The 24,248-nt window shown below is 39.1% G+C and overlaps 1 protein-coding gene across 1 annotated transcript in view; it reads left to right on the forward strand.

Annotated features, from left to right (window-relative positions):
* Positions 1 to 24,248, forward strand: part of LOC102801096 (nucleosome-remodeling factor subunit BPTF-like) — an 83,018-nt gene that overhangs the window by 53,051 nt on the left and 5,719 nt on the right. Inside the window, exons 8-13 of the mRNA XM_085502602.1 lie at positions 1,148 to 1,415; positions 1,891 to 2,463; positions 14,514 to 14,844; positions 17,804 to 18,029; positions 18,381 to 18,640; positions 20,391 to 20,564. Coding sequence (XP_085358728.1) covers positions 1,148 to 1,415; positions 1,891 to 2,463; positions 14,514 to 14,844; positions 17,804 to 18,029; positions 18,381 to 18,640; positions 20,391 to 20,564 — 1,832 coding nt within the window. The remainder of the gene's footprint in view (positions 1 to 1,147; positions 1,416 to 1,890; positions 2,464 to 14,513; positions 14,845 to 17,803; positions 18,030 to 18,380; positions 18,641 to 20,390; positions 20,565 to 24,248) is intronic.

Here is a 24,248-nt window from a genome sequence, read left to right on the forward strand (position 1 = left end):
TGCACTGCATGTGATGAGATTTTTGAAGTCTTATGACATTCTCTTGATACCCAAAAGCCATAACTGTTGGGTCGTTATTTGCTAGATAGAGGGACTGTGATTATGGGAAATCATTTTATGATGAGTTGTACCCACAAAGAGTACATATTTATTCACCTGTTTGCAGATGTTCTTTGTACTACTTTATAATCAAATAACGAGGATTGTGACATTCTTGTTTTTTTTGTTTTTTTAATCCATTTTGTCAGGCATTTCTTGACTGATCAATTTAATGGTTTATGAGAATAAAATCTGTTTGAAATTGCTAAACTGTACTATAATAGTTACTCCTTGTTTCAGACTACTTTGGACAAGGACTTGTGTATTAGGTTACATCAGTTTATTGGACATTTCTCAGGCATGCCTGGACCGATTCAAATTTGTCAACTTCTTGAAAACCACAAGTGTGATTGCTTGATATTGAATATCAGGTGGACCTTTTTCAAATTTGTTGCTTTGGTGATATTTTCAATTCTTTAATGGTATTCTCTAGCTGTATCTCAGACACTCCTAGACCAATTCTCTTATCTGATACATATGCACATACGATGATTTCGTGATTAGGTCAAAGATGGTAGACTTTATTGTATAAGTACACTTAAATCAAGTATTTTGAGTTGTACGGAACCAAATCTTAGGCATGTGATTCCGATATATAAATGTTAAAAATTCATCAAAATCAAGCATTTCTGTCATTCTGAAACCAGATCTTGGTCCTGTATGAATGGATTTCATTCAAAGGTTGTACATAGATCAGTCATAGCATAGCACCTTGATGCGCATCATTTTGATTTTCAAAATAGTTGATTGACAGCCATTTTATTTTTAAATTAATAAATGTGGTTCTAAAGCTGTATCTCTGGCGTGCATTGACTGATCCCAACATTACATTAAAGTTAAGGACTCTTTTTCCTATTTTAGTGAAAAATCTTATATTGAAAATGGCTAGACTAATTGCTTTGATAAACCTTTTAATTTCTGCATCTAAAACAGCAGAGTCATATAAGCTGACATACTGCTTGCTTAGTTAGTAATGACAAGTAATAGCAAACATGGTCTGTAGTTTAATATCAGTAATTGTTGAAACTAACCTGTCTTATATTTACAGAAACGATTACAAGGAGATGGAAAGACCATAACTACTATATCATCTACAACGTCGGGTATAACACAGGCCAAATTTACATTGACTACTGCCAAAGTGAGTGCATCACCATCTATGACAGTCACAACTATAGGCGTAACGTTAGCTGCAGCTACTACTACATCATCACCTGCTGTTACTACCACGCCTGTCACCAAGAAACTAATACCAGCAAGAACTAAAATAGTTACATCACAGCTGCCATCAAAGATAGTAACCATGACACTTTCAGGTATGTAATCATACTTGATGTAAAGCTATGCCTACAAAACACATTCTTTGCAGACTTTGGGGTTAAACTGATAAACAATGACATACATTCTCAGTATATGAAATTGTTATTTTCCATGATGCATTTGTACTAAGTAATTCACAGATAAAACATAAATAAGGGGAAAAAAATCTAAAAACCGTTTTAGTAGCTTAAAAATAGTAGTTTTTGTATTATCCATACAACATTTATTGTAAAAAGTTGAGATATGGCTGTTTTTGATTCTGTTAGTAGTTAAAGTGGCTCCTAATTACACCAAAACATTTCTTATTAACCCATTAAAGCACCACTGTAAAAAAAAAAAAAAAGTAGTTTAAAATTAGCACTTTGATTTGTTGCCTTATTAGTAATAAAAGAGAGAATGCATTATGCATCACAGTCTGCAGCCGCTTTCATGCAAACCCTTAATTGTTGTTAATTTCTCCATCTTTCCTAGGTGCAACATCAACTATTCCAAAAATCAGTTCAACACCAACAACATTATCAGTGGTTAACAAGCAGTTTCCAGCATATCAACCCAAGACTATCATAGCAAGTGGGGCTGCTACTACTACTACAAATATGCTAACTACATCATCAATAGCAGTTACAACAGCTAAACCTGGCCAGCCACTACCAACAGGCACCTTTGTACTTAGACAGCCAATAGTGATTCGAACTCCGGGTGGTCAGACACAAATACTGCAACCAGGTCAGATTATCCAGACCACAACTGGACAGGCTCATCTTGTCAGGGGTCAGGGTCAAGTTATCCAGGGTCAAGCTGTGCAGGGTCAGAGGCTTATTGCACCGACAAATATTCAAATCAGAGGTCAGACTCCAGTTATACAAAGTCAAGTTCAAACCACTTCAACAGTACCTGGCACCACAATACAGAGATTTATATTGCAGTCTCCTACTGCTGCTGCTGCTGCTACGACTACCACAACTACTACTGCAGGTACTGCGTCGTCTGCCACTATGGCTCTCAACACACTTACTACTACAACTATGGCTACTCCCACCATTGGTAAGTTTACTATGGCTCTCAACACACTTACTACTACAACTATAGCTACTCCCAACATTGGTAAGTTTACTATGGCTCTCAACACACTTACTACTACAAGTATGACTACTCCCAACATTGGTAAGTTTACTATGGCTCTCAACACACTTACTACTACAAGTATGACTACTCCCACCATTGGTAAGTTTACCATGGCTCTCAACACACTTACTGCTACAACTATAGCTACTACCAACATTGGTAAGTTTACTGTGACTCTCAACACACTACTACTACAAGTATGACTACTCCCATCATTGGTAAGTTCACTATGGCTCTCAACACACTACTACAACTATAGCTACTACCAACATTGGTAAGTTTACTATGGCTCTCAACACACTTACTACTACAAGTATGACTACTCCCATCATTGGTAAGTTTACTATGACTCTTAACACACTTACTACTACAACAACTATAGCTACTCCCACCATTGGTAAGTTTACTATGACTCTCAACACACTTACTACTACAACTATAGCTACTCCCACCATTGGTAAGTTTACTATGACTCTCAACACACTTACTACTACAACTATAGGTACTCCCACCGTTGGTAAGTTCACTATGGCTCTCAACACACTTACTGCTACAACTATAGCTACTACCAACATTGGTAAGTTTACTGTGACTCTCAACACACTTACTACTACAAGTATGACTACTCCCACCATTGGTAAGTTTACTATGGCTCTCAACACACTTACTACTACAACTATAGCTACTCCCAACATTGGTAAGTTTACTATGGCTCTCAACACACTTACTACTACAACTATGGCTACTCCCAACATTGGTAAGTTTACTATGGCTCTCAACACACTTACTACTACAACTATAGCTACTCCCACCATTGGTAAGTTCACTATGGCTCTCAACACACTTACTACTACAAGTATGACTACTCCCAACATTGGTAAGTTTACTATGGCTCTCAACACACTTACTACTACAAGTATGACTACTCCCACCATTGGTAAGTTTACCATGGCTCTCAACACACTTACTGCTACAACTATAGCTAATACCAACATTGGTAAGTTTACTGTTACTCTCCACACACTTACTACTACAAGTATGACTACTCTCACCATTGGTAAGTTCACTATGGCTCTCAACACACTTACTACTACAACTATAGCTACTCCCACCATTGGTAAGTTCACTATGGCTCTCCACACACTTACTACTACAACTATAGCTACTCCCACCATTGGTCAGTTTACTATGGCTCTCAACACACTTACTACTACAACTATGGCTACTCCCACCATTGGTAAGTTCACTATGGCTCTCCACACACTTACTACTACAACTATAGCTACTCCCACCATTGGTCAGTTTACTATGGCTCTCAACACACTTACTACTACAAGTATGACTACTCCCACCATTGGTAAGTTTACTAATAATGGCTCTCAACACACTTACTACTACAACTGTAGCTATTCCCACCATTGGTAAGTTCACTATGGCTCTCAACACACTTACTACTACAACTATAGCTACTCCCACCATTGGTCAGTTTACTATGGCTCTCAACACACTTACTACTACAACTATGGCTACTCCCACCATTGGTAAGTTCACTATGGCTCTCCACACACTTACTACTACAACTATAGCTACTCCCACCATTGGTCAGTTTACTATGGCTCTCAACACACTTACTACTACAAGTATGACTACTCCCACCATTGGTAAGTTTACTAATAATGGCTCTCAACACACTTACTACTACAACTGTAGCTATTCCCACCATTGGTAAGTTCACTATGGCTCTCAACACATGTGGGGGAAAACTGCCACAAACAGTATAGGATCTTTAAATCTCACCAGATAGACTGTAGATACATCAAGCAGTAGACGGTATACCAGTGTGCAATGTTCTAATGGTGAACACGCATTTATTCAGTTGTACAGCAACGAGATAGAGCTAGTTGAAAACTACATACGCTAGGACGATTTGGAACAATGTATCACTTGGAGTACAAAGGATGAAGTCTGTCTTAATTAACACTCTTTGTCAATTTAAAGACAAGGGTGGATTCACACCTTAGAATTTTAATCCTTGGCGTCAATTAATATGATTGGTTGTTTTAATTGAGCCAATCAGGGAGAATACACTTATGTAAACTGATAGAAATGGCTGAATACAGGCCAAAGTGTGTTTCTTTGCGTCACGAAAACAGCATAAATCTATAGAAACTTTGACTACAACTACTCAATCTTGACAACATAACTGGAGATAATAAACACTGATAATTACATACAACAATGAAGTAAATCCGATAAAAAGAAGTGAAGTTATGGTTAAATAACATGAAAAATATATGTATCCACATGGTAATAACGATATATTCCCGGGGGCGGAGAAGATACTCTTGTACGATACAAGGCATATGTGGACGATATGAATGTTATTTAAATACTAGAATAAATCAAAAAATGCTGAAAAGAAAATACGAAAATTATTACTAGAACTATAATAATAATAATGTCATCAAATAGTCATTGTACGATAAGGCAATGCTTACAATAGTTATACATTACTTGTTGACAGATGAGACTGATTAGTCACATAACTAAAGAGTCAATACAGTTTGAAGAAAGTGTTGTTTTCTATATAAAAGTCTCATTTGTGTCCTTAGACGAGGTCTTTCTTGATAAGCATATTAATGCGTTTGTTAGCCAACACAGAAGCCTTTCGCTGCTTTTGTTGAAAACGGGAAGTGTCTGCGTGATTCGATTTGCGTTGTGTAAGAAGCGTTCGATTCTTTGAACTGGGACTGGAGTCGTGCACATGACTTCTGGGGATATCCCCATCGTTGAGCGGAGGCGTGTTCGTCGGGACGCCGGCATTTAAATCCAACGGATATAGTTTTGCGATGGCTCGATTTGTCATCCCGTGTCGCGTCTTGAGCTCGACTACACGAACAATACCGTCTTTGCCTGGAAACAGTCGCGTTATTTTGGCCATTTGCCAGTTGATTCGTTTCCGCGTATCATCGTGAATTAACACGATATCACCGACTTTGACTGTGTTATTTGTCACGCCTTTCGTGGTGAGTAGGTGTCTTTCTCGAAGAGCGGTAAGATACTCCGCCGACCAGCGTTTCCAGAAAGTGCGTTGGAGTGAAGCAATGTGTTGATAGCGGCGGTTTAACACGCGGTGATTGCTCGGAATGTCCGTTGCATCATCGGGTACTGCATGTATCGGTGTGGTGACACTGTTACGTTTTACCGAACGATGAGGCAGGTAGTGACCGACGGATGGGTTGTCGTTGTTGACTTCTTCAAAGAATCCACGATTTAGTTGGTCAGAAATTACCTTATCGTAAATACTGACAATGTCACGTGGTAATTTGTGGATCATGTTACGTGTGCGTTTCTCTGCCGACTTGTAGTTTGTAGGCAGAGGGTTGTGATTCGCCTTCCATGGTAGTTTAGCGATGAATCTGCCATCTTGTTGTGATAAACAATTGTCAGTGTATTGTTTATACTGCTCTTGATTGTTAGTGAGTTCGTCCGAAGTGGTTATCGCGTCACGTATACCGATGGCTTCCAGATCCCAATACGATGTAACGTTTGCTTCTAGTTGGTCCTGGGTTGAAGGCAACGCGGTGATGTGGAAAGTTTGCACTCGTGATGATCGAGGTTCACCAGTGGGTGTTGGTCCGGAAAGCAGGTAGCCGAACGGCGATGAAACAGCTGTAGGCCCTGGACCACGAATTATGTGGTCACCAACGAAATCCCAGTATTTGTCGACTCCTATGAGAATATCAATTGTTATCGTTGGTTCGCTTGAAATGGGATGTGCTAGTTCCAATTCTCGAAGGTACGGCAGTTGTAAAATGTCCGCGGTGACATTGTTCATCAGATCATCGGATATTTCGTTGACGTAAAGCAAGTCAATAGGAGCGGTGGTACCATCACGTTTATGTAAATTCAATGTAGTACGCGGGATGGTTTTATATCCGGTACGCGGGTTGCTAAACGCCTTGAGATTGAGAACTTCTGATGAATGAACGTTAGCGCGTAATTTGTTGGCGAACCCTTGAGTAACAAAGCTACGGTCGGCCCCTTCATCAAATAACACTGTGGCGGGTAAAGTATTTCCATTATATGATGTAGGAATTTTAGCTGTTTTCAGCAGAGTTCTGCGTAGTTTGGGCTCAGACGTAGTATATGTTCTTCGATCCGATTGAATCCGAGATTCAGAATTACCAGTAGCATGCGAGAAATGGACGTTCACTTCGGACGATTTGGGGTTTGAAGTTGAATTGCTATTGTCCGTATGCAATGACGTGTGGTGCTTACCTTGGCATTGTCTGCACGTAAAACGGGATCTGCATGCTCGCACTGCGTGCTTGCCGAGGCAATTGAAACACAACGAGTTGCGTTTCACAATGTCTATGCGATCTTTGTAATTGTTATACGTTGTGCAATTGAGCGACTTGTGTGGTCCCTCACAGAAAGCACAGTTTTGGTAATTCTTCCTTTTCGAGTATCGCGTCGTGGACTGTCTCGGGGGACGTCGCTGTGAAGATCCGTGGAAGGCAGATATATTCTGAGGATTGGTCTCGTTACATTTATCGACTGGGGTTCGATTTACCTGTGTACGGAACGCAGAGACGGTTGGTTGATAAGTGTCGGGTTGAAACATAGTGGGTTCATGTCCGACTGAAAGTACACTTATCTCATTAATCATAGCTTCGTTGAGTGTTGTTAGTGTCCACGCATTTCTTCCTTTCGCACGCGTTAACTGTCGCTGGAAATCGATAGGTAACTTGTCTAACAGCATTGGTATTAGCAGCTCGCCGAAGTTTTGTTCGTCACGTCCAAGGGCTCTTAATGCTCTGATGGTCGTTTCTAGATCATCGTGAAAGTGGCGTAGGCTTGCTGGGTTGTTTTCCGGTGCGGGTCTGTTCCACAGTGATCGCATGTGAGCGTTTATAATATCTTGGGTTTGTCCATATCTTTTGTTGAGGAGATCGTAGGCGATTGTGTAGTTTACTTCGGTGATCGGGAGTCCGTCGATTAGTCTTCCAGCTTCTCCGTCAGTGAAACTACGCAAATAAGAAAACTTCTGGACCAGTGGAATTTGCGTATCGTTGTGAATAGCGGCGTTGAAACTGTCAATAAATGAAGACCATAGTAGTGAATCGCCATAGAACGTCGGTATCTTGAGCTGGGGTAATTGTATTGATTTATGTCGATGTTGCGGCGGATTAGCTGCCTGGGTTTGCTGGACTGGCTCGCGTTGGGTCTGCTGACCGCGTTGGGCTGTCGCATTTTGTTCCTCCAAGAATAGCGTGAGTCGGGTGCATCGGTGGCTGACATCGACTTCGTACGACTCTGTTTCGTCGAATTCTTGGCTGTCAACATCGACGACGTCCATGACTGCTTTGTTAGCGGCGATGAGATCGTTAAGTTTTCTTTCTATCGTCACTTGCTGCACGCGTATATTTTGATGAGCGGTCTCTTTGTCTTGTAGCTCATTGAACTGATTGACTAGTAGTTCAACTGGTTCGAGGACTCTTCGGAGTTGCGAACGAGCTTTATCCCGCTTCTGGATGAGTTGAACTGTTCTTGGCATGATTGCTTGCTGTGATCTGACGTTGAGTCGTAGAGGTCTAGTTGAGAATCCTGGTCTCGGCACCAATTTTGTGGGGGAAAACTGCCACAAACAGTATAGGATCTTTAAATCTCACCAGATAGACTGTAGATACATCAAGCAGTAGACGGTATACCAGTGTGCAATGTTCTAATGGTGAACACGCATTTATTCAGTTGTACAGCAACGAGATAGAGCTAGTTGAAAACTACATACGCTAGGACGATTTGGAACAATGTATCACTTGGAGTACAAAGGATGAAGTCTGTCTTAATTAACACTCTTTGTCAATTTAAAGACAAGGGTGGATTCACACCTTAGAATTTTAATCCTTGGCGTCAATTAATATGATTGGTTGTTTTAATTGAGCCAATCAGGGAGAATACACTTATGTAAACTGATAGAAATGGCTGAATACAGGCCAAAGTGTGTTTCTTTGCGTCACGAAAACAGCATAAATCTATAGAAACTTTGACTACAACTACTCAATCTTGACAACATAACTGGAGATAATAAACACTGATAATTACATACAACAATGAAGTAAATCCGATAAAAAGAAGTGAAGTTATGGTTAAATAACATGAAAAATATATGTATCCACATGGTAATAACGATAACACACTTACTACTACAAGTATGACTACTCCCACCATTGGTAAGTTTACTATGGCTCTCAACACACTTACTACTACAAGTATGACTACTCCCACATTTGGTAAGTTCACTATGGCTCTCAACACACTTACTACTACAAGTATGACTACTCCCACCATTGGTAAGTTTACTATGACTCTCAACACACTTAATACTACAAGTATGACTACTCCCACCATTGGTAAGTTCACTATGGCTCTCAACACACTTACTACTACAACTATAGCTACTCCCAACATTGGTAAGTTCACTATGGCTCTCAACACACTTACTACTACAAGTATGACTACTCCCACCATTGGTAAGTTCACTATGGCTCTCAACGCACTTACTACTACAAGTATGACTACTCCCACCATTGGTAAGTTCACTATGGCTCTCAACACACTTACTACTACAAGTATGACTACTCCCACCATTGGTAAGTTCACTATGGCTCTCAACACACTTACTACTACAAGTATGACTACTCCCACCATTGGTAAGTTCACCATGGCTCTCCACACACTTACTACTACAAGTATGACTACTCCCAACATTGGTAAGTTTACCATGACTCTCAACACACTTACTACTACAAGTATGACTACTCCCACCATTGGTAAGTTCACTATGACTCTCAACACACTACTACAAGTATGACTACTCCCACCATTGGTAAGTTCACTATGGCTCTCAACACACTTACTACTACAAGTATGACTCCTCCCTCCATTGGTAAGTTCACTATGGCTCTCAACACACTTACTACTACAACTATAGCTACTCTCACCATTGGTAAGTTTACTATGACTCTCAACGCACTTAATACTACAAGTATGACTACTCCCACCATTGGTAAGTTCACTATGGCTCTCAACACACTTACTACTACAACTATAGCTACTCCCAACATTGGTAAGTTCACTATGGCTCTCAACACACTTACTACTACAAGTATGACTACTCCCACCATTGGTAAGTTCACTATGGCTCTCAACACACTTACTACTACAAGTATGACTACTCCCACCATTGGTAAGTTCACTATGGCTCTCAACACACTTACTACTACAAGTATGACTACTCTCACCATTGGTAAGTTCACTATGGCTCTCAACACACTTACTACTACAACTATAGCTACTCCCAACATTGGTAAGTTCACTATGGCTCTCAACACACTTACTACTACAAGTATGACTACTCCCACCATTGGTAAGTTCACTATGGCTCTCAACACACTTACTACTACAAGTATGACTCCTCCCTCCATTGGTAAGTTCACTATGGCTCTCAACACACTTACTACTACAACTATAGCTACTCTCACCATTGGTAAATTTACTATGACTCTCAACGCACTTAATACTACAAGTATGACTACTCCCACCATTGATAAGTTCACTATGGCTCTCAACACACTTACTACTACAACTATAGCTACTCCCAACATTGGTAAGTTCACTATGGCTCTCAACACACTTACTACTACAAGTATGACTACTCCCACCATTGGTAAGTTCACTATGGCTCTCAACACACTTACTACTACAAGTATGACTACTCCCACCATTGGTAAGTTCACTATGGCTCTCAACACACTTACTACTACAAGTATGACTACTCTCACCATTGGTAAGTTCACTATGGCTCTCAACACACTTACTACTACAACTATAGCTACTCCCAACATTGGTAAGTTCACTATGGCTCTCAACACACTTACTACTACAAGTATGACTACTCCCACCATTGGTAAGTTCACTATGGCTCTCAACACACTTACTACTACAAGTATGACTACTCCCACAATTGGTAAGTTCACTATGGCTCTCAACACACTTACTACTACAAGTATGACTACTCTCACCATTGGTAAGTTAACTATGGCTCTCAACACACTTACTACTACAAGTATGACTACTCCCACCATTGGTAAGTTTACTATGACTCTCAACACACTTAATACTACAAGTATGACTACTCCCACCATTGGTAAGTTCACTATGGCTCTCAACACACTTACTACTACAAGTATGACTACTCCCACCATTGGTAAGTTCACTATGGCTCTCAACACACTTACTACTACAAGTATGACTACTCCCACCATTGGTAAGTTCACTATGGCTCTCAACACACTTACTACTACAAGTATGACTACTCCCACCATTGGTAAGTTCACTGTGGCTCTCAACCCACTACTACAAGTATGACTACTCCCACCATTGGTAAGTTCACTATGGCTCTCAACACACTTACTGCTACAACTATAGCTACTCCCACCATTGGTAAGTTCACTATGGCTCTCAACACACTTACTACTACAAGTATGACTACTCCCACCATTGGTAAGTTCACTATGGCTCTCAACACACTTACTACTACAAGTATGACTACTCCCACCATTGGTAAGTTCACTGTGGCTCTCAACACACTTACTACTACAAGTATGACTACTCTCACCATTGGTAAGTTCACTATGGCTCTCAACACACTTACTACTACAAGTATGACTACTCCCACCATTGGTAAGTTCACTGTGGCTCTCAACACACTTACTATTACAAGTATGACTACTCCCACCATTGGTAAGTTTACTGTGACTCTCAACACACTTACTACTACAAGTATGACTACTCCCACCATTGGTAAGTTCACTGTGGCTCTCAACACACTTACTACTACAAGTATAGCTACTCCCACCATTGGTAAGTTTACTGTGACTCTCAACACACTTACTACTACAAGTATGACTACTCCCACCATTGGTAAGTTCACTATGGCTCTCAACACACTTACTACTACAAGTATGACTACTCCCACCATTGGTAAGTTCACTGTGGCTCTCAACACACTACTACAAGTATGACTACTCCCACCATTGGTAAGTTCACTGTGGCTCTCAACACACTTACTACTACAAGTATAGCTACTCCCACCATTGGTAAGTTCACTATGGCTCTCAACACACTTACTACTACAAGTATGACTACTCCCACCATTGGTAAGTTCACTATGGCTCTCAACACACTTACTACTACAAGTATGACTACTCCCACCATTGGTAAGTTCACTATGGCTCTCAACACACTTACTACTACAAGTATGACTACTCCCTCCATTGGTAAGTTCACTATGGCTCTCAACACACTTACTACTACAAGTATGACTACTCCCTCCATTGGTAAGTTCACTATGGCTCTCAACACACTTACTACTACAAGTATGACTACTCCCACCATTGGTAAGTTCACTATGGCTCTCAACACACTTACTACTACAAGTATGACTACTCCCACCATTGGTAAGTTCACTATGGCTCTCAACACACTTACTACTACAAGTATGACTACTCCCAACATTGGTAAGTTCACTATGGCTCTCAACACACTTACTACTACAAGTATGACTACTCCCACCATTGGTAAGTTCACTATGACTCTCAACACACTTACTACTACAAGTATGACTACTCCCACCATTGGTAAGTTCACTATGGCTCTCAACACACTTACTACTACAAGTATGACTACTCCCACCATTGGTAAGTTCACTATGGCTCTCAACACACTTACTACTACAAGTATGACTACTCCCACCATTGGTAAGTTTACTATGGCTCTCAACACACTTACTACTACAAGTATGACTACTCCCACCATTGGTAAGTTTACTATGGCTCTCAACACACTTACTACTACAAGTATGACTACTCCCACCATTGGTAAGTTCACTATGGCTCTCAACACACTTACTACTACAAGTATGACTACTCCCACCATTGGTAAGTTTACTATGGCTCTCAACACACTTACTACTACAAGTATGACTACTCCCACCATTGGTAAGTTCACTATGGCTCTCAACACACTTACTACTACAAGTATGACTACTCCCACCATTGGTAAGTTCACTATGGCTCTCAACACACTTACTACTACAAGTATGACTACTCTCACCATTGGTAAGTTCACTATGACTCTCAACACACTTACTACTACAAGTATGACTACTCCCACCATTGGTAAGTTCACTATGGCTCTCAACACACTTACTACTACAAGTATGACTACTCTCACCATTGGTAAGTTCACTATGACTCTCAACACACTTACTACTACAAGTATGACTACTCCCACCATTGGTAAGTTTACCATGGCTCTCAACACACTTACTACTACAAGTATGACTACTCCCACCATTGGTAAGTTCACTATGACTCTCAACACACTTACTACTACAAGTATGACTACTCCCACCATTGGTAAGTTCACTATGACTCTCAACACACTTACTACTACAAGTATGACTACTCCCACCATTGGTAAGTTCACTATGACTCTCAACACACTTACTACTACAAGTATGACTACTCCCACCATTGGTAAGTTCACTATGACTCTCAACACACTTACTACTACAAGTATGACTACTCCCACCATTGGTAAGTTCACTATGACTCTCAACACACTTACTACTACAAGTATGACTACTCCCACCATTGGTAAGTTCACTATGGCTCTCAACACACTTACTACTACAAGTATGACTACTCCCACCATTGGTAAGTTCTCAACAGCTACATCACTTATTCTGCTTATAAGTACACTTATAGCCGTTCTGAGATTTATTCAGACAGTCAGTTAGTAAAATGACTTGCAACTTTGCAAAACACTTTAGTCTTTGCCCATTCTAGACTTGTCAGCACCACTTGATTCTTTATTTTTTATATTTATATTGTAATTATTTTCAGTAATTTAAAAAATCACAAGTTGGGTGTTGCTTAAATCTGTTGAAAAATGTCAACCCCTCGCTCATTTTAGTCAGTTGTACCTGTTAAAAAAATGGACTAGACATAATAACGATCGTCATTTTCAAACTGCAGTTGAAAAAGTGCTTCGCTCAAGGAAGGCACTTTTGATCCATCAAACCATTATAATCAAGTTTTCCGTCTATGTATTTCCAACTTACTCTCCTACCTCTGTATGAAATCTGGATTTGATACATAATGCACCAGTAATGTAAAAACAACTTTTAGTTTGGCTCACAATTTCGTGAAACTGCAACGCGTCCAATGCTAAGAAACTTTACTTTGAGCCTTCTCGCCAACGAGTTCATTAATACCTGGGGGTTGCTCAACACTCGGGAGTTGTTTTGTAAATTGCGCTATGTCAGGTGAACTCAGATGGTTATAACAATTTAAAATAACACTTTGAATGCATATACAACATATAACCTGTTAGTGTATGGTAACCAACGCGCGTCGTTTCCAAAACACTCTTTTACCCGCATCTAGCAAGATAATAGAATGATCCCAATTGTGGGTGTGCCAATACAATGGCGCCATGAAGTCTAGATTGGAAAAGACCCAAGTGTTTTGCAAAGTTCCAAGATATATTGCTGACTGACTGTCCGAATAATTCTCAGAACGGCTGTAAGGCAAATGTGTAATTTGACCTGCAGTTATTACTATCACACAAAAATCATCACTGTTTTGCCTTATTCTAGAAATACACTTGTGTATTTGGCTAACACTAAATATGCCTTTAATATAAAAATGCATTTTTCCATGAACACATGCATTTATAACAGGATAAAGAGAAATAAGAGAATTGATTGCATGATATCACTGATCAAAGCATTCCTCTTGACAGCTTGTAAAATTATATACATAATTATATATTATAGTTATAGTCATAATTTCACCAGTTTTACAGTGTTCTAATCATATATGTTGTGTTTAACATAGCTGTTGTGACCCAAGCATCAACAACACTTACCCAGCAGCCAACTGTGGTGACAGTATCTTCCGCTCAGGCCGCTCAGACCATAGCATTACAACAGAAACTACTTGCACTGCAACAGCAACAGAAACAGATTCAGGCACAGCAACTGAAACAACAGCAGCTGCAGCAACTACAGCAGCTAGCATCTATACAGGGTAAAGACAAACAGTTGCAGTCACAGTTCCAACAACAGATGTTGCAGAAACAAGCTCAGATTAAGCAGGCTGCTGCAATTGAAAGCATGCGAGTCAAACAAAAAGCAATGACTCCAGAAGAAAAAGCTGAACAACAACGGTATGATATTTAGTTATTCCTGCTTTGTTTCTCATTTCACTGATTTAAACGTTTTTTGCATCAGTCCCTGTGATATCACGTCATTTACAAGTGACCCTGCTATTTTGACCAGTCACATAGCAATGAGTCAAAATATCAAGAATTATAAGTAAAACAGCACAATATCAGTGTTGTTTTGTAATAAACTCTTTAGCATACATGGTTTTACAATCTATGATGTAGTGTGGAACAAATACAGATGATTACGCAGCAGATTTTATTATATCATTTGGAACTTGATTTGCTGCTTCATGCATGCATTGCGAGTGTCCTATGAACATCACACATTCTTGGTCAAAGTTTGTTGATACTGCATTTGCTCAATTTAAAACTACCGTAAAACTCGATTAATTTGCGGTAGTAAAAATAATTATTTTTTCAAGTGCCCGAATTAATAGCGTAAAAACGGAAATTATTGGTTTTTGGTGCGCGAATTAAAAGAATACTTTTTGATCGATTCAAAAAGGAGCTGTTTTCATAATTTATTAGTGATTTGTTTTGTTTTCCCAATGAACACTATTACAGGACGTTTTTTTAGTGCCTCTGAGACTCGTGGCTAGCGACATTCATGGCGTGTAGTCGGGCAGAGAACACGCACTGCGTCAAGGACCACGCACCATGTTACACTTGAAATGAAACAGTGAAATGGCAAAGGTCACTCTGTACACAAACAAACAATGAACACGTGGCTACAAAGTAGCCGTCTGGCTGCACTGCCTTTTTTTATTTTTCTTGGCATCACCCAGGCGATGTTATGGCAGATATTACGAAGCCCATCTTGTCAGGAAAAATAACCCTGCGTTGATAAAAATGGTCTCAGAAAATGTTTAGAAAAAATAATGTTTCGCGTTGACCAAATATAATCATGCAAAGTATAAATTCAAAGTGTTTTAATACATTGATGAGAGGTTGCATCACTAAGAAGGAAAAGCAAGCCAAAGTCGAAACGGGGTGCATCATGGACATGACACAACACACGCTGCGACAACCGAGTGATCAGCGACATCATTTTGGGATGCAATTGAACTTCAAGTACTTTTTTGCGAAACTTGTTGTGCGGCGATGCTGACATCAAGTGTGTGTTGACCGAAGTTTGACCCCAAGTCACGCACTGAACTGGCGCGTTACCTTAGCAACCTTTTTTTCTTTCGTGCCCCGCGCGTCAAGCTAGTAAAATTGTTATTATATCCGAAGGTACTGTAATTATGCAACTCTGCATACTGGCTTGAATATATCAACTTGAATGTCGTTTACTTAGTGCACTGCTTTTCTAATTACGCAAATTTGTTTACAATATTGTACCGGCTCTGTACTTCGTTATGTATTGCTTTCATGATGATTAGTTTTTTTTTTAACTATTGTTAGGGCACTGACCCGAGGTAATGGGTCTGTGAATATTTCAATATCACGGACTTGATAATGCGTTGCATTCATAATAATTACGCAAACATAAACATACCATATGTCAAATTAAATTTTACTATAATATAATAAACTCTGGGCAGCAGACTTCGATCACATTATTCACGTACATTTCGACTGAACTCTAATAACCACGCGTTTGAATTACGTGCGGCACTGGGCAATGACATCCAGAGTTCATGCACTTATATTTAAATTCGGGCAACCCAGCTTGACGCAAATCAATATGGTTACTTGTCACTTGTTCGAAAAATCTTTTAACTCTCACAAATACCATGGACGCGAAGAGTTAACTGGGGGTTAAATGAAAGGGAACGTCTTTCTTGGACAAAAAACACATCAGTACAAGATTTATGTGTGCAAGGTTAGATTTATAGAAGGTACATGACCGCTTAACTCTGTGTTTTTTACCGAATCCGGTATAATGAAAATGTGACATGAGGTCAATCGCCTGACCAATTAAAAATATCAATTTACGCACCATAGAACGGTTCACTTAAATGACGTAATAGAATAATGGCGGGCACATGGTCGATGCAACCCTGTGGACCAGCGACGAAAAAGCCCTGTACTAAGCTTTCCATCACGGAAATTCGTAATCGATGTCCTGACTGATGGATATTTATCGACTAAGTAATAATCTTGCCCAACATCTGTAGTGTCGTGGGGGAATGATTTTTTTCACGTCAAATCTTTACCGAACCTAAACTGCTTGCTAACTGAAAGGCTGTGATGACGGTGATTATCTGCGACTGCGGCGACACCAAGTACTGTTAACATAAAATTATATGTATATTTTTAATGTCTTCATGCAATATATTCTGAGTTATCCACTTTATTCTGGCCCGCGAATTAATAGGATACAATTTTAAACATGTTTTTGAACACCGCGAATTAAAAGGATACATTTAAAAATTAGCGTTCGAAAATAAAATGGGTGCGCGAACTAATAGAGACCGTGAATTAATCGAGTTTTTACGGTAGTCAGGCAATTTTTTTGATCATGACTGCTTATAGTGTGTAGTAAATTATTTTCGTAAAATTTTTTAGGAAGTGTAAAATTGGTCTGAAATAAAATAATTATGACTAGATGTGAATACGTGGCCAGGATATACCTGTGTATAATGGAATGTCTGACAGTGAGATAGGATACAAAGTTATAACATTATGTTCCAAATGTGATATTGTAGTTTGTGCCATTTTTCAACTTGAACAAACTGATGTCTGTTTGATTACACACTCTTGGTCCTCTAACAGTATGGAATGGTAGAACTTGCAAAGTAAATGAAATATACAGTTGTCATAAGACTACAAGACCAACCTAGTGATTATAGTACATTTTAGTAAAATTATTTGCATATTTGATGTATCATCAAGCTTAGATTTTACTGTAGAATCAAAGAAATCACACATTCCTTGTATTGTAATATAACTTTATTGTGAAATTGCTGTAGGCTGAATGAAACCCTTTGCAAATTTTAATACCTATCTATTTTAGAATGGCAATCTGCAATCAAGTGATGAAGAGCCTACTGGATAAGATTGATAAAGAAGAGCGACAGAATCTGAAAAGAAAGAAACAGCAGGAAAATAAAGAGGAAAAACGTAGCCGCCTTACTGCCAATAAACTGAGTGGAATGCTGTTCAAACAAAAAGAACTGTTGAAAAAAGAGATCATGAGGAAAAGAGAATCACTGGAAAAGAACTTGACATTTGAAGTTCAGGTGAGACTAAGTCATCATCCTCTCACTCTCTATTTCTATATACAATACACATTTTTTGGATCTGTGCACCTATCTTGAAAGAATTGAAGAAAACGTGTTTTCCATACTTGTTTTTGCTGTTATTTGTACAACTGCCTGTCAATTTGCCATTCATTACACTTTTGCTGTATAATCTTTTTTGGGCTGACAAATTAATTCTACAAACTTGCACATCTTTTCACTGATACAAAATACAAACAGTTTACAGCAATTTTTAACTATTTTGAATTTTACCTTGATTTCTGCAAATTTGAAGCCCTGCTCATGGAGTTTATGTATCTGTATTACTCACAATCTGAATATTTATTGTAGGAGGAAATCAAACAAGAACAAAAAGCAAAGAAAAGAAAGAAGACTGACACTTCAAGTCGTTTTACTGCTGTTGCTGCCGCTCCTCCTCCAGCTGTTATTGTTGCTGCTCCTGCTGCTGCAATTGTCACTTCTGTTGCAGCTACTCCTAGTATTGTGAAAACTACTGTTGTTACTGAAGAGTTTACTTCACCAAAACCAAAGAAGAGGAAGAATGATGAAAAGCTCTACTGTGTTTGTAAGACTCCATATGATGCTACTCAGTAAGTTAGTTCAGTCTTTATTTTCAATCTTTGTTCACATATATATGATTACCTGCAATGTCCCTTTCAAGAGAAGTTGACCCTTGATGATAAAGACTTTCTTTCCAGGGAAGTAAGCAAATAACACCGAATAAACGGCAAGGTAAAGACTATGTCTAATTATAGTAAATACGTACTGCGTGCGTGACTCGAACCGGCGCTCGCGTACGGCACCTAATCGCCTAGCTTCACGCCACTACACGTCTTCCCCTCGGCCACCGGGCATCCCCAAAAAAGGATGCTTAATAACCGAGCTTATTACGTGCAGAGAACGTGAAACCCGTCCACGCGATACGCGCCACACAGCATGGCCAGAATGCGGCAAAGGCCTTCAGATCTGGCTGTAGTAGGATGGTGAAAGTAATGGTACAGCATTTTAACAGTGAATAAGTACTGAGAAATAATTTTTAAACTCATAGTTGCTGTCGACATAGGAAGTAAAGTAAGCAAATAACACCGAATAAACGGCAAGGTAAAGACTATGTCTAATTATAGTAAATACGTACTGCGTGCGTGACTCGAACCGGCGCTCGCGTACGGCACCTAATCGCCTAGCTTCACGCCACTACACGTCTTCCCCTCGGCCACCGGGCATCCCCAAAAAAGGATGCTTAATAACCGAGCTTATTACGTGCAGAGAACGTGAAACCCGTCCACGCGATACGCGCCACACAGCATGGCCAGAATGCGGCAAAGGCCTTCAGATCTGGCTGTAGTAGGATGGTGAAAGTAATGGTACAGCATTTTAACAGTGAATAAGTACTGAGAAATAATTTTTAAACTCATAGTTGCTGTCGACATAGGAAGTAAAGTAAGCAAATAACACCGAATAAACGGCAAGGTAAAGACTATGTCTAATTATAGTAAATACGTACTGCGTGCGTGACTCGAACCGGCGCTCGCGTACGGCACCTAATCGCCTAGCTTCACGCCACTACACGTCTTCCCCTCGGCCACCGGGCATCCCCAAAAAAGGATGCTTAATAACCGAGCTTATTACGTGCAGAGAACGTGAAACCCGTCCACGCGATACGCGCCACACAGCATATCGCGTATCGTGTGTGGCGCGTATCGCGTGGACGGGTTTCACGTTCTCTGCACGTAATAAGCTCGGTTATTAAGCATCCTTTTTTGGGAATGCCCGGTGGCCGAGGGGAAGACGTGTAGTGGCGTGAAGCTAGGCGATTAGGTGCCGTACGCGAGCGCCGGTTCGAGTCACGCACGCAGTACGTATTTACTATAATTAGACATAGTCTTTACCTTGCCGTTTATTCGGTGTTATTTGCTTACTTTACTTCCTATGTCGACAGCAACTATGAGTTTAAAAATTCTTTCCAGGGAGGTTTGATACCCCTGCCCTGATGATATGAACTCATTTCGCAGGTTTTTAGTTATCTGTGCCTTGATAATGGGGACTCTTTTTCAGGGAGGTTGATGCTACATGTTCTAGTAATTTGTATGTGCCTACATGCTGGTTGAGTTTGTTCTCTTGTGATCGACCACTACTAGCCAAGATTGGCCATATGGGAGATGCACTTTAAGTGTCAGTCACTTGTTTTTCAAACATTTTGATTAAAATCTGTGACAAATTGAAAATTGTGTCCATTTAATTTGAAATTTAAGGAGAAATGGTATAAAAATGCAAACAAAGGTGCAAAAAATGTTGAAAAGATGGAGAAGATTGATTGACTGACTTATTTTGTGTTGACAGATTTTATATTGGTTGTGACCTCTGTAATAACTGGTTTCATGGAAGCTGTGTAAATATTCGTGAAGACATAGCAGAGAGTATGAATGAATATGTATGTAGTGAATGTAGGTCACAGAAAGAAGAAAGAGATGAAGAATTGTATTGTATATGTAGACAGCCATATGATGAATCGCAGTAAGTAGCGCCCTCACACTAACATTTTATCTTTTTAGCTCCACTGTTGACTTTGTCGAGCGGAGCTTATCATATGAGTGATTGTCCGTCGTCGTCCGTGTCAATGTTTTACTTCTTCTTGAAAACTACAAGCCTGAATGCTTTGATACTTGGATACTTGGCCTCTCTTAGATTTGTTCATTCCATGATGATATCTTCAGTTCTCTAATTTTGTAAAAAGTGATATTCTCGACTTAAAAACCACAAGTCCGATTGCTTTGATATTAAATATATACCGTAAAAATCATATTTGAGGCCGCAGCTTTAAGGTAGAGATGCAGGTTCGTGGGCACTCAGAGTGAATTTTTTTTTTTTTTTGCTTTTTCTTACCCAGACAGTCTTGGTTAGATAGTGTTAAAATTTCGGAGCATTGTCATTGTTCGAACATTCTCAAAAATCAATTTTAAAATATAGGGAACCGAGGCACGCGTATGTGATTAAAAGTCCAGAAAGTTTGTTTGCGTTGCTCTTTGATTGACAAGTCACTGTTGATGTTATATGCAAATGATTGCTGGCCTCAGTTACGGAGCAGCCGGTGTGCGACTTCCTGTCCTGGCTCTCTGTTTTCTTACCTCAAGCGCGATCAACTAGCAAACTACAAAAACAGACAAGACGTAGACGCTTCCAGCATGCAAGCGGAATGAAACAAAGCAGACACTTGTAACTGATAAGTAAACTTTTTCACCCTTAAATAAATTGATTTTTCATGTAGGAGGTAGCATCGATAGGACGATTTAATTTTCGCGCAAAACAAGTCCACAATTTCTTTTGTTTTCTTGGTGCATAGATTTCAAGCTTTTTCGCATTGTGGGTGAAACTAAAAAATGTTTCCACACATTTTTACTCCAACGGCATTTTAACACTGAACATTTTTCGTTCCGCTGTGACGATTATCGTGCTGATAGAATTGCGATGCAATTGACAAACAACACAGCTGTTGCTGTCATCGATAACTAACTTTTCAGTGTCAAAATACACAAACATAAAATGCTCGGTTAATTAAAAATAAAAAAAATGCCCTGGAATTACCGAAAAATCGGCAATGAGATGCTGTTTTTAAACACCGCGGAAAAATCATGCATTCTGCGATGCCATCTTGGTTACCTTAATCGGAAACCCCCTTGTCAGCTAGCATGCACCGGTAGCGATGTCACAAACTACGTTGTATGGTCGTGATCGGCGACTTCTGGTACTAAGGAACTCTATGAATGAGGTATTTCCAGAGGTCAGGGTTCGTTTAATTTGCATCGACCTGTCTCGTCTGTAGTTGAATGAAACCTGCCTCTATTTACAATAGTTCCCCTTCCAATGTGACTTCATTTCGAATTTGTTTCACCGGCGTTTGGGTGATCGAGTAGTAAAAACTGCGAATAGCTGTTGTGTAGTAAAATATTAGGGCCCATTTCAACCTGGTCGTCTAACTTCGCATGGTCCACGGAAACTGCGTCATACAAAGTATTTTTTTAAAGGTTTGAGGCGCCTGTGGTTTGAGGGAAGGTAAATTTAGACTCAATCCACCCAATGGCGATCGCTATGTTTATATAACTGTATGAATATCTGATCGGCTTTACGTAATCCATTGTATCCCTCCCTCAGTGGAATTGATAACACGACGCCATGACAGTTTTCACGCAAGGTTGAGACTTCGCGGACGATTTTTCGTCCGTTTTCCTCAAATTGTAAATATTTTTATTTTATTTTTTTACCTGACGATTTAACATCAGCAAATTATGGTGTATGGTGTATTTCTAGGAGTTTCTGTTACACATAAGAAGCGAATGATTCGTTTTAAAACTTTTTTTTTACAAAATGGCGATTATCTCAGTTTCATTTTTTACTCAAAATTTCAACTTTAAAACTATTTAACTTCTAAACGGTTCATTTGTTCTCAATGAAATTTTCAGGGGTCATTATTCAGGTCTATCCTAAGTAAATGGCTTCGTATGGTTTCACTGTCTTTACTGGAACAGAAACAATAGAGCTGCCAATTAGCGGCTCTGTTAACTGTGAACAATTTATAAAATGTGAATGTTTCAAAGAGCACTGTGTAAAAACTTTTCAACGGAAGCACTAATAAATAAGCCATTATGTTCCTAATAAACAGAAGTTTTAAATAAGTGTTCTTAAATTAAAATCAGGGTATGCATTCAAAAGTTAAATAGTTTTAAGTGCACTTTCACCTAAAATGCATGATTTTAACCCAAAATCAACACCACTTAATATTGTATCATAGTACATTATTGTAAACCATACAACTCGAAAGTTTAAATAAAACTCTTTCAAATGATATATAACTTGATGGGTAAAAAGTATATTTTACTCATGTAATTACAGTAATTAGAGCCAATTAGAAATATAGTCTCCCAACCTGCATCTCTACCTTAATAGAAGCCGCACCCCTAACTTGAAACATTGTTTCATGTTGAAATTGACAAGTTTTGGTTCCAGGAAAAAGCCTGCAATATAAGCCGCACCCCAAACTTTCACAAACCAAACAGCCACCACATATTTTAGAAAAAGATATACCATTCAATTTTAAATTAAGGCATAATTTTTCAAACATTTCAATGATTCCTGACGCTTAGATTATAGTATAATTTAGGTTTTCCATAGTCATTGACGCTTATTCCAGAGTACAGTATTTATTGTGAGTAGCGTGAATGGGTAAACTGCATTATCGACAATGAGCTGTTATTATCGTCATAAGTGTAAATTCTTCTTCAATGCTCAGCTTATCTTTTGAAAACAACTAATTTCTTGATTTAAAAAAAAAATCGTGCCGTTTTCCCATCAAAATCAAAGACAAATGATCGCACTACAACAACGGTAAATCTCTTCCGTGTTTCGTTTACCATGAGGTCGCTGAACTACATTAACATATTTAAATGAGCTATGGTAATTTAATCACGTTGGCACCATCCAGCGTTTCGATTGGTTAATTAGCGACTTGACCTATCAGGTCAAAAAACAGTTTCAAGTCACTAAAGAATCAGTTTTAACAAACATGGCGGATATCGTATCGGATCGAGCGTTTATATGTGACCGAAATCATTCGCTTGCGGTGAAACTAAGTTGAATTTTTACAACAATTCAACGAATTTATTTTTTGTACGTTATTGTAATCACTACTGAGTAATAATCAGCAATTGTTACACTTTGAAAACAAGTAAGTTATTCACTTGTGTGAAATGCAGCATGACCGTTACCGTGATCATTTGCTACTAAGAATGCATTCGTTTTTTTCTTTTTACTTCTTTTTGAATATACTTTTCGTTATCAAAAAAAATAAGAAAATAAATATATATTACATTAAATAATATACTGACTCAGAGTATTTTTTTGTTATCATGCAAACATTTTTTTTTGATAGACTTTTTTTATTTTTTTATTTTAATTTCCCCGATGTCTAAATTAAACATGGAATGTACAGTCACTCTGCCGGAAGTCGAACATGCCAGTAGTCGAACGCAATCGACTGTGTCAGACGGCTGTCTCTCAGTTGTGACCTATACCAGTGCTAACGAATTAGTCTATTCAAGAGATTGTAGTATACAGTACCGTAATCTGCAAATGCATACAAATCTATTTGTAGATATTATTTATTGTGCAGTATGTTATACAGTGTGAAATTTTGTTTGTGTACAA

Source organism: Saccoglossus kowalevskii, chromosome 8 (genome assembly GCF_978046115.1).
Source record: "Saccoglossus kowalevskii chromosome 8, keSacKowa6.1, whole genome shotgun sequence".
NCBI classification, from domain to species: Eukaryota; Metazoa; Hemichordata; class Enteropneusta; family Harrimaniidae; genus Saccoglossus; species Saccoglossus kowalevskii.